The sequence below is a fragment of the Acomys russatus genome, chromosome 30 (assembly GCF_903995435.1).
Source record: "Acomys russatus chromosome 30, mAcoRus1.1, whole genome shotgun sequence".
NCBI classification, from domain to species: domain Eukaryota; kingdom Metazoa; phylum Chordata; class Mammalia; order Rodentia; family Muridae; genus Acomys; species Acomys russatus.
The window spans coordinates 40,139,327-40,151,658 of record NC_067166.1 but is presented as its reverse complement, the minus strand read 5'-3'; the positions used below and the strand labels follow the sequence as shown (position 1 = coordinate 40,151,658).

Sequence of the window (12,332 nt, the reverse complement as noted above, 5' to 3'; positions counted from 1 at the left end):
TCAGGGCTAAGAATGTGCATGTGGAAACTGTGGGGGGCCAAGCGGCTGAAAACTTCATTGCAGCTCCTTTCAGAGGCAGCAGCACACTGGCTCTGTACCAGGGTTGGTTCAAACATAGGCAAGTTTCCCTCAAAGGTTCATTAATGACCTATGGTCATGCCTGAAAGATCACACACAGGTCTTTAATATATACCTAGGGCACTGATTAACTGATACATTATTGGATCTGGGAAGAAGGCACCAAATTGAACCATATTTCCATCATTCTAAAGCCTCATGGTAAGACAGGACCTTGGAATAAACAATGCAGGTTGCAAAAGCAATATAAAACCTAAAATATTCAAACAATCTAATGATTAACAGCAACCTTCAAAATTATATCATAATATTTAACATGTACACTTTCAATCATTCATTAACTTAATTTACATATACTCTTCTTTATTATTTCTTTTATTTTTTGAGATTATATTATTACATGATTTTTTTTCCTTCTCTTTCCTCCCTCCAAGCCCTCCCATATACCTTACTTGCTCTTTCAAACTCATGACCTTCTTCTTATTAATTTTGTTGTTGCATATGTGTATATATTTTCTAAATATGATCTGATTTGTTATAATCTGTTCGGTCTGTATATATCACTTGCACACAGGTTTTAAAGGCTGAAATTTTAGTATTAGATAACCAGTTGGTGTACTCTTTTCTGGGTAAGACTATTTCACCCATTCTCAGTGTTCCTTAGTAGCTGTAGTTCTTTGTGTAGGATTGAGTCCTTAATGGACTTTTTGGGTCCAGTTTGACATATCTATTGTTGTCCTGGTTCAGTTCACATTTAGGTGGCCATGTTGGTGAGACTTTATGAGTGTAGCTTAGAAGACAGGCGTATTATTTCACTTGAAAGGTATTTTTGCATGTGCACATGTTTGTGCCACAAAGGACACACATGTGGAGGTTAGAGGATACCTTTCAGGATCAGTTCTCTCCTTCTACCAAGCAGCTGGTCAGGACAGCCATTAGATCACAACCTTCTGTGTGTTTGCTAAGCACCAGGGAACGAGATAATAGGTTTTCACTCCTTGTAGCTAAATTCTAGCTTGAGAAGTAAATAATGAAACACACACACACACACACACACACACACACACACACAAGCACACACACCACTGTTGCCCAGTATGTTATAATGTGGAAAAAAGAGCAACATCAAAGCAGGATGTGAGATCTAGAAGTATACTGGAGGAAACTGGTTCTGCTTTTTACCATTTTCTTGATCAAAAATCCAGAACAATTCCCACTACCCAAATGGTAAAGGAGAAGCTCACTTTATGATGTTCAGCATACTCAGTCGTCTGGCTCAGTTCTCCTCATTGCCTCCTTTCTGCCCTAGCATACACATCGTAATATAGCCCCAGGTATTCTTCCACACCATGCTGCTGCTGCTCTGGTTGCTGTGTACTCCCTTTCAGAACTTCTGTTAACCCATCAAAACTCACCTCATATGCATCTTCCCAGCAAAGACATTCTCCAGGCTTTCACAGTACATTAAGTTACAAATACAGCAACCAGCATAAATAGTTATAGAAAAGTTTTTTTAAAACTGCACCTCCTTGAATATTCTAATAATACTTAGCATAGAGCCTTTCAAGACAAATCTCATGAAGCCAAGACTTTCTTGACCACTTTTGATCTTTTTTCATCCCTCAATATCTGCCAAGGATCAGGTCCTGGACCAGGTTCCATGGATGCTCAAGTTCTGATGTGGAATGGTCTAGTAATGGTAAACAGCATAGATGAAACTTCTTATAGATTTTAAGTAATTTCCAAATTACTTATAATATCAAATGCAATGTAAATTGTATGCTACAGTTCACTATTTAAGGAATGGTGACAAGAAAATGCATGTAGACATCAGTACAGATACAAATATTTTCTTTTAAAATATTTTTGATGTATGTTAAGTTAAATCCTAAGTATGTGGAAGCTATGGTTATGGAGCTCTGAGTACATTTTTTAAGAAGGTAAGATGTGTTGAATAGGTTGCAAGCCTCTGTCTTTCAAATCTGATTCTTACTGTGAAAAAAGCAAGGCTTCAATGAAGGTTCCTGATGCTGAAGGTACTAAGGCATTCCATGAACAGAGCTAAAGATACAAAGTAAGTGTTATTATGTTTTAAAAACCGGCTTTACATAAGTATAAATAATTAGAGTCAGGAACAAACTTTCACACTTCCATGGTGCTGATGCTGATAGTAAGCATTTAACTTACATGCTTTAGGTGAGAATTTTTAATGTTGTGTTATAAGTTCTAAACCAAAGAACATAGCATTAAGCCACAGAACATATACTTACAAAAGACACTTAAAATCCCTAAAAGGAGATGCTTATTTTTAGCACTTGACTTTAGAAGAATGCTTTATTTTGTTCCTAAAAGATACTTTGGGTCACTTTCCCTCTAGTCCAAATCTCACCTGGCGAGATATGCAACATCTGGTTGTCTGGACCTCTGAGTATGACCCATTGGCCAATAACCCAGGTTGGAAAAAGAATGGAGCAGGCTTGATGGTGAACAGTCGATTTGGATTTGGCTTGCTAAATGCCAAAGCTCTAGTGGATTTGGCTGATCCTAGAAGCTGGAGCAGTGTTCCGGAGAAGAAAGAATGTGTTGTAAAAGACAATAACTTTGAGCCTAGGTAAGTCTCTACCAGAATTTTAAATCATTTTCTACCCAAAGTACATTTTCATTAGGGTGTTGTTGTCACTAAAGTTTTCCTTATACACTTGCTCTTGGATAGGGATATTCTCTAATAATGTTCTCTTTGACTGTCTATGGGGAGTAATGAAAAAAACCAAAGATCAGTCAGCTATATTAGCTTTGCATTTTCTTGCAGACACCCTAAAATGTAACATTAAGCCTAAGAAGCACCATTGTTTTATATACCACGAAGACCTCAAACCATGAGCAATCAACAATTATTTTTAACATCTATACTGAAATAAAAAATCTTAAGTTTCTTTTCAAATTGCATTTTATCATTGATATAATTCAGTACTTGCTAACTAATATTATCTAACTAAAGCTTACCTCCAAAGGAGCCTTACTTCAAGCCTCAGTGCTGTGTCACAGATGACTTTTCTTCTAAGTAGGGCCCTTTATGGATTATCTCTGGCACATCATGCATGGTCATGGAGGCAGAATCTGCTATAATGGTTATGTTATTTTTACCAAGGCAATCATAATAATGAGAACACCCACTCACACAAAATCCCAGAGCCTGGAAAGCCAGGGAGCATGGCTCAGGAAGGCCTTCTGCAGGTGGATTGTATTGGCATCTTTGTCAAGGACCACTGTTGTTGGATTGAAGACCAACCTGTCTGAATTTGGCTCTGCATAAAATAGAATCATACTTATATATTTTTGTTTCTTATGCATTAATTCATCTATAGATAATTATGAATTGAACTCTACTCATAATAAACTTTGCTGACTCCCTGTCTGAGATATCCATGTACCTTTGCAGCTGTCACAAACAAACAGACAGACAGATAGACAGACAGGCAGGCAGGCAGATGGCAGGGGAGATATCATTTTTTTAATTCTGCTTCTCTAATGTATGTAGAGCCTTGAAAGCTAATGGAGAAGTGATTGTTGAAATTCCAACAAGAGCTTGTGAAGGCCAAGAAAATGCTATCAAGTCCCTGGAACATGTGCAATTTGAAGCAACAATAGAATATTCTCGTAGAGGAGACCTTCATGTCATGCTCACTTCTGCTGCTGGTAAACTCCAACAACCAATCAACAATCATAAAACTAAGTCTTCTCTGAGGCATTTTCAAGTCTATAAGACATGATCTTTTCACTGATGATAGTTTCTTTTTCCTACTCATTCCACTAGTCCCTAATCAACAATCATAAAACTAAGTCTTCTCTGAGGCATTTTCAAGTCTATAAGACATGATCTTTTCACTGATGATAGTTTCTTTTTCCTACTCATTCCACTAGTCCCTAGGTAGACAAAGGCTGTGACCTTCTCAAATGATGCTAACTAATTAGCTTTTCTGAAATCACCTATTTTCAAACTATGTTCATTTCCATGAGTTAAAGACTGAGCACCCACTTCTCTTTGAGGGTAGTGAAACTGTTTTGAATAATTATCAAAACTTATAGATATGTCTGGAACATTGGAGGAAATGATCGGAAACTTAGAAATTGTGATCTGTAACATTGAGAACGATGATTACATCTTCACAGCCGTGTGCATAAGGATATATGTTAGTAGAGACTTTGCCCTTTTTCCTGAGAGAGTCCTAGTTAAGATGAATTTAGGACTGCTGAGGCATAAACCACAATCCAACCAGGCCGGTAAGATAAGCAGCAGGTAAAGACATCTTCTGTTAAGCTTGATGGCCTGAGTTCCTTCCCCAAGACCAAGTGACAGAAAGAGATAACAGACTCCCACAAATTCACAAATTGTCCTCTTAACTCCACACATGTACCATGGGGCACACATGTGCACGCACATGAGTGCAAGAGCATACACACAAAAATAAGTAAATACAAATATAATAAAATGTTCTACAAAATATTTTGCTAAGATTCAGTTGACTAACTTTATAATCTCTTTATAGCATATGAAGTCTAGGAGCTTTGGAGTAGGTTCTGTTGATTGCAGAGTTATACTTTCTCAATGCCTTGGACTTTTTTTTTTAAGAAATACTATTGAGATTTTCACCCCCTCCCATTGACAGACTATAGTTCTCTTAATATCATCTTTCATTCCCAGTTATTATATACTAGAATGAATACAATAATCAGACTGCCAAGATTAAGATATTCACTAACTTATGTTTGTTGTATGAAAATAGGAACCAGCACTGTACTGTTGGCTGAAAGAGAGCGGGATACATCCCCCAATGGCTTTAAGAATTGGGACTTCATGTCTGTTCATACATGGGGAGAGAATCCTATAGGCACTTGGACACTGAAAATTGCAGACATGGTAAGCATAAATAGGAAGACAAAGAAACCAAGTTCATTTTCAAACTCTTGGAAATACTTTAAAATGTTGATGACATTGTTAGTTATGTCCCTTTTTTGTTGCCGTTTATTCATTTGTTTTTCCAGACAGAGTTTTTCTGTGTAACCTTGGATTTCCTGGACCCCTTTTGTAGACCAGGCTGGCCTTGGACTCACAGAGATCTGCCTGCCTGTGTCTCCCTGAGTGCTGGGATTACAGGTGTGTGCCACCACACCCCACTGCTGGCTATGTTCTAATGAGCTTGAGCTGATCAGTTTTTAGCTGAAGAAAGGTAAAAGTATAGTGTTGCCCAGCATACTTGGTCCTATAGGCAATAATTTTAGGAGACTACCAAATTCAGCCATGCTGTAATGGAGGAGAAAGGTATACTAATAAAGTCCCCAAGCCTAATGCAGCCACCCATGTGAGCTGCCATCCCTGGAAGCACCCATATTCACAAAGACATCCAGGTGTGAGGCTGGCTTTGCTATGATACTTTACTAGACTCACAGGAAAGCATCCTTACTTACTGTTCTCATTCCGGTTCCCCGGTAAGCAAGACATCTTATTTAATATCTCCTTTCTATTTTCAGTCACAAAAAAATACTGTCTTAAATTTTTTTATTTATAGAGCTCAAATGATCCTCAAAAATGTTAGAATTTTAGAGCATCTCAGACTTGTTTGGAGAATAAGGATGCTCGGCTGGGAGAGCCGGTATAAACATTCTTAAGGCCAGAGTGTTTGGAAGTATGAAGTGGTTCTGGTTCCCAGTATTTCAGACAATGGATCTGTTCTAACACTCTTTACATGCTTTAAATGACAATGACATAAGGACAAAGTGGCAGGACTGTATATGACATGAAGTGAAGTAGCTGAGTTCTTTCTTCATGCAACTTATTCCTGCTTTCTCTGAGGGCTGGGATGTAGGTGAATGGTGCTCCACCTCTGAGTTCTGAGAGAAAAGTGTAAGGACCAGCAGTACAGATCTCGTTGCTTAGATGATTTTTGTCATTGTGGTTTTGAGACAAGGTTTCTCTGTGTAGCATGCTGGAGACAAGGCTGGCCTGAAAATCAAGAGATCTGCCTAGCTCTGTCTCCTGAGTGCTAGGATTAAAATCATGCACCACCACCTCCCAGCTTTCTAGATAAATTTTAAAAATAAATGACTTTAAACTTCTAAAGAGGCCAGTTAATGCAAATTATATGTCTTCTACCCTTTCTCTGAGAATAGCTTTCCTCTACAGATCATTGAACTAGGGTCAATAAGGTGGCTCAGTGAGTAAGAACACTTGCCTTCAATCTGAGCCTGACTACTTGAGTTTGATCCTGGACACCACATGGTAGAAGGAGAGAATCAACTCACAAAACTTGTGTCTGCCCTCCACACATGTGCATGCTCACATGTACACACAAAAATAACTGATTGATTAATTGACTGATTGGCTGACAGAGTGATTACAGTTTAGAAAATGAAGACTGAAGTGAGTCCTGTTGAAATAAGAAGAAAGCAGCATTTTTTCACTTATTAATGCTATTCTTGAATTTATTCTCAATTCCCCCCCCCAAAAAAAAAACCAAAAAACAGGTATTGTATGTGTGTGGGTGTTCTGTCTGCCTGCATGTATGTATTTATGTATGTGTATCACATTTGTGCCTGGTACCCATAGGAGGTCATAAGAGGACATTGGATTCCCTGGGTCTGGAGTTACAGAGGGTTTTGGACTATGATGTGGGTGACGGAACTTGAACCTGGATACTCTGGAAGAGTAGCCATCACTCTTACCCACTGAGCCACCTCTCCAGACCTTCCTCATTTCTTTAGCCCAATTTCAGCTGCAAGAAACTAAGCAACTCTATTTACCAAACACATGCACTTCATATCAAATCTATACAGTTTGACTTCACAGTTTTAGATTTGGAGACAATCAGCTTTTCAAAAACAGAATCAATGTGACAAAATAAATTTACATACAGAACTCTGCTTTTTAAACTAGACACTTGATTGTGAGGCAATAAATTAGTGTCTTAAGCTGTTGTGCTTACATAGTACTAGTTTTTATGAGAAGAGTGTATTTAATCATTCCTTTTAAAATAAATCTTTGAAGATGGAATGCATAGTGCCTTAAAATTAGATTTTAACCATGAGAGTCTTTTGATAATTTTAATGAGTTTGTTTTATATTTGAAACACCAACTAAAATATATTTATTCTTGTTTTAACCAGTCTGGAAGAATGCAAAATGAAGGAAGGATTGTGAACTGGAAGTTGATTTTGCATGGGACTTCTTCTCAGCCAGAGCACATGAGGCAGCCTCGTGTGTATACATCCTACAATACTGTCCAGAATGACAGGAGAGGAGTGGAGAAGATGGTGAACGTTGTAGAGGTCTGTGTAGCTCTGTTCTTGGCATATTTTCTCCTTTTTCTGAATTTTTTCTCTATTTGTTTATTCACTTTATATCCTGGTCATAGTCCCACACCTCCTCTTCTGCCAGCCCTGCCCTCTCTCCCATGCCCACACCCCTATCCCTCAGAAAAGAGGTGCCTTCTTTTCCATCTACTCTAGCTCATCAAGTCACATCAGGGCTGAGCATGTCCTCTTCCCCTGTAGCCTGAAAAGGCAGTCCTCCCAAGGGGAGGTGATCAAAAAGCTGGCAAGAGAGCCCATATCAGAGACAGCTCCTGCTGCCCATCCGCTACATCTGAGTAGAGGGCCTAGGTCCAGTCCGTGCCTGTGCTTCATCGCAGCAAGCTCCTCTGAGCACTGGATAGTTGGGTTCTGTTGGTCTTCCCCTGGAGCTCCTGGTACCTCCAGGTTCATTTCTCCTTTCCCCCGCTTTTCCACATAACTCCCTACACATCGCCCAATGTTTGGCTGTGAGTCTCAGCATCTGTTTTGAAGCAGTACTGGATGGAGCCTCTCAGAGGACAACTCTGCTAGGTTCCTGTCTGAAAGCATCGCAGAGTATCAATAATGGTGTCAGGGGTTGGCTCTTTCCCATGGGGTGGGTCTTGAGTTGACCCAGGCATTAGTTGGACCATCCCTCAATCTCTGCTATATCTGCTCTGTCTTTAACCCTTCACATCTTGTAGGCTGGGTACATTTGGGATGGAAGTTTTTGTGGTGGCTTGGTGTTCCCCTCACTCGACTAGAATCTTGTTTAGTTAAGGGGAGTCCTCTTTAGTCTCTATGGCCCTTGCTACTAGGAGTCTTAGCTAGAGTCACCCTCATATCCTCCCAGGAGCCTACTCTGACTTATGTCTCCAGCTTGTCACAGAGATGCTCCTGCCCACAGTTTCTCTTTTCTCTACAGGCCTTCTGTCCTCACGCTCCCCATTCTCCCCAGGTATAGATTGTCTTTTTAAAAGTAGTAGAAAATGAATGAATAAAGACACATCTAATTTTTAGGAAGGAAGGATTGCATATATACATGGGAAAAGGGGCTTAGGAGAGAAAATCTTGTTGGTTTCCAACTGAATGAACTTTTGGGTTTTTTTGTTTTGTTCTTAAAATATTGAGTTATTAACTAAAGTTGATAAATTTCCAAACATGGAATTTTATTTATGGATGACAGCATATTGCAAATTGAGCTGTTATTTACATAGTCATATATATATATATATGTATGTATGTATATATATATTTAAATATATTGTATGGTCTTATATTGTAATGCAGTTATACTTTAGGAATGTTCAAGTTTATCTCATTTAACTGTAATATTTATAACCTAGACAGAGAGGACATTTAAAGAAAGGAGTCCAAGGTTAGGTAAAATTATGTATGCCTCTTCTCTAATTTCTGTTTAGTAATTGGCACTTAGCTAATGTCAATATTAAGAGGAGCTATGAAACCACAGTTTCTTTCAGAAAGTTTAAAGGGTAGCCGACATAGACCAATTGTGATCCTGGGTCCAGGAGCTACTACTGGCTTTGTCCTTCTCAAAAGTCCTGAAGAAACTGCATCTGTCTCCCCACACACCAGCATCTAGCATAGTGCCTCTGTTGTAGGAAGGATTTTAGGATGTCTGTAATGATCTGTCCTAAGTGGGAAATCTCTATGCTAGATGTTTTATGACATTTCAAAACATGGTATTTACATGAAGAACTTAGAAACTAGTTTTGTTTGTATTCTACTAGCCAGCGTCCAGCCATTTCTCTATAGTACCTGAGTAGAATTCACATTGTGATTGTTTCTCCAATGTTCCTTTCAAAGTATTAACAGAACTTTTCTTTATTAAAGTATTCAAATATGATCATTACCATATGGTGGGTTCTAAATCCTTGTAGTCAACCAAGAATGGATCAAGAATATTTTAAACAACTGCCTCTGTACTGAACATGTACCAACTTACTTTCATGTACCTATTCTAAATTCCCTGTACCTAATAAATAAATATACTACCCCCTTAAATTATGTACTATAGCAAGTATTGAAATTGTGTTAAGTACTATAAATGGTCTATAGACGATACTGTATCCTAGAGGAAGTGTGTAAATCATTTAGTAATGACTTCCATTCCATGCAAAGGACTTGAGCATTCATAGAATTTTCTATCACAGAAAATTCTAGAGAACAACTATATTTCCATACTGGTTAACAACGATCCTCCAGTCCTTGGCCCATGACCTCTTTCCCCTAGGGGCTTCTCAGAATTAAGCTTCTAATAGGAGCAAGGATCCTCTAGTCAGCAGCTTTTGCACACAGAAATCAAATGATGCCTTACAAGTGAGTTGTTAAATATTTAATTTCGTTTCTCCAAGTGGATTCCATTGTGTCAGGCTTGAAAGCGAAGGAGAATAGCACACTGAATCCATACTTGCATAGTCTCCGTCTTCAAAACCACCAGAAATGGAAGTGTTCAGATTTCTTCATAATAGCTGGAATTCTGGGAAACTAAAAAAGCTGCCAAAAGGGAATCCGAAGGTGGGATAACAAGGGTTGAAATACAAACCCGTATAACCCCAAGCCTCGTGTTTTCTCTCTTCTCCCAATTGCTTCTCAAGGGACCTGTAGTAGGACGGTGTTAGAGCTGAAACAGCTTTCCTAGCAATAAATAATGAGCTTTTCCCCCTTTGTCGGTGGCATTTTGTATTTCAGGAGCAGGCCACACAAAAGAGCCCGGATGACAATTCCCTGGTGCCCCAAAGCTCCAGCAGCAGCAGTGTGCAGGGCAGAATGGATGAGAAGGTACACAGAGCCCCTTCCGAAGCCATGCTACGGCTCCTACAGAGTGCTTTCAGCAAGAGCGCACCTTCAAAGCAACCACCAAAGAAGTCTACAAGTGCAAAGCTCAGCATCCCTTACGAAAGTTTCTATGAAGCACTGGAAAAGCTAAACAAACCCTCCCAGTTGGAAAACTCTGAGGACAGTCTGTACAGCGATTATGTTGATGTTTTCTATAATACAAAACCTTATAAGCATAGAGATGACAGGCTGCTGCAAGCTCTTGTGGATATCCTGAATGAGGAAAATTAAAATAGGTGTATGGCCCGAGTTGGAAATCTTTATGCCCTTCCTTCCCTTAGATGTTCCTGGGTCTGAACTTGTGTCACTGGTTCCTATGCTTATAATGTTCTTCATGTACTTCTCTGTTCTCTCCTCAAACCATTCCCTTGGGTGAGTCACAAAAGGCAAGCTAACTTCAAGAATGGGTCTTTGTGTTTGAGAATATGTCTTCCCTGTCTTTACAAGCGAAGCAATTACTTTCGAAAGTCACTGTTGGCATACGGCCTTTTGTCCCAATAGAATGGCTCCTTCAGCCTCCTCATTTCATACTTCACAAGAACAGCAGAAGAATGTGAGATCCATCTTAATTTAGAAAAGTAATCTACAAAAGTGGTTTTGGGACCTGCAGTCTATCGTCTTACCTATGCTTGCAATGGACTTCTTTGAATTTTGATCACAAGGAAGCATTTATAACGTTATTTAATGAAAAAGTTCACAAGTAAGTCCATACCTAATCCTTCCTGAACCATGTATTGTTCACGCTGAGCCTGATAATCTGACCATTTTGGAGGGGCTAGAATAAAATGCATTATTTAAATCTAGAAACAGATCTTATATTAGCTAGAATAGTCATAGAATATTCATTTTGGTTGGTGTACCTTGTAAAGGTCTCTGGGAATCCAAAGGTGGCTGGTGGCTCGTGCTACATATGACTTGGACTTCTATTTTCTCTTTTGCTTTGTTTATTTCCTTTCTGGGCTACAAACTCCAAACCCAAAGAACTAATTCATACCATTTTCTCAGAAAAAAGTTATGCTTGAGGTTTGGCAAATCCCTAGTCATAGCTTTGTTTAGTAACAAGCAGCCACTCAAAACACCGAGAACAAAATGTAAAACAGAGGAAATGTTCATAAAGGGGAGAAGCAACAATACTTTTCGCAAGTTGGGTTTCTAGGCCAGATTCTTCTCGCTCTCTGTAAATGAGTGTTCATCTCTGGACACCACAGGGTCTCCTCTTGTCTGAGAGGTTCAGTATTCAAATTCTTACCAATTGTGTCCATGTTTCAAATCAGAAAAAAAGGTGGGCAGCACTCGAGTCCTATTTGTCCTTTTCGTAAGTTATGAAGAATGTATAAAACTCATTAAGAACTGTTAAAAAGTGTGAGAACTCACATAAAATCTGATTTTCAGACCCATCTACATCACAATAGCTAGCTACAGGTAACACCTTCCAAGTAACATTCACAGTCCAGCCTTCCCTGGCCTGTTTTTGCTTTTCTTTTCTTTCTTTCTTTCTTTCTTTCTTTCTTTCTTTCTTTCTTTCTTTTTTTAAACAATCGCCATCTTATCTGTTACTACTCAGCATCCAATAGGCATTTATGCCTTTTTCATTTACATCTGTTAGTTGTAGAAGCTAAGGTTTCATATTGACATTCTCATGAATGTATTTCATGGACTGATGCAGTGTCCACTCAGCATTAGCCTCTCTTCTCTCTCTTCCTGCTTGTCTTCTTGCTCTTCACAGGAGTTCCTGTTTCCAATTGCATGTCGTTTCATTTGATCCAGATTCCATATATAAGGGAAAATGTGATGTTTGTCTTTCTATGCATGTAATTTTCCCACTCACATACTAAATGAGTCTGTATTAAGTGTAAATGCATTAGGAAAAAATGATTTCCCGCAATTATTTCCAGGCAGGCTCTGCCACTAATAACTGAGTTTGCTAAGACCTAGTTAGTTTGTTGCATTTATAAGTAAAACGAGTACTTCTGACCCTAAAAATGTCTCTGAAGTCTCGCTTAACATGAGCACTTAACCTTATCTCACCTGGATGTACATTCGTACTGTTCATTAACTGGAGACCCCTGC

The 12,332-nt window shown here is 38.9% G+C and overlaps 1 protein-coding gene across 1 annotated transcript in view; it reads left to right on the top strand.

Annotated features, from left to right (window-relative positions):
• Pcsk1 (proprotein convertase subtilisin/kexin type 1) overlaps positions 1–10,856 on the top strand; it is a 40,739-nt gene extending 29,883 nt beyond the window's left edge. Inside the window, exons 10-14 of the mRNA XM_051172483.1 lie at positions 2,456–2,689; positions 3,617–3,774; positions 4,863–4,996; positions 7,239–7,400; positions 10,116–10,856. Coding sequence (XP_051028440.1) covers positions 2,456–2,689; positions 3,617–3,774; positions 4,863–4,996; positions 7,239–7,400; positions 10,116–10,493 — 1,066 coding nt within the window. The 3' untranslated portion in view covers positions 10,494–10,856. The remainder of the gene's footprint in view (positions 1–2,455; positions 2,690–3,616; positions 3,775–4,862; positions 4,997–7,238; positions 7,401–10,115) is intronic.
• The last annotated feature ends 1,476 nt before the right edge of the window (positions 10,857–12,332 follow it).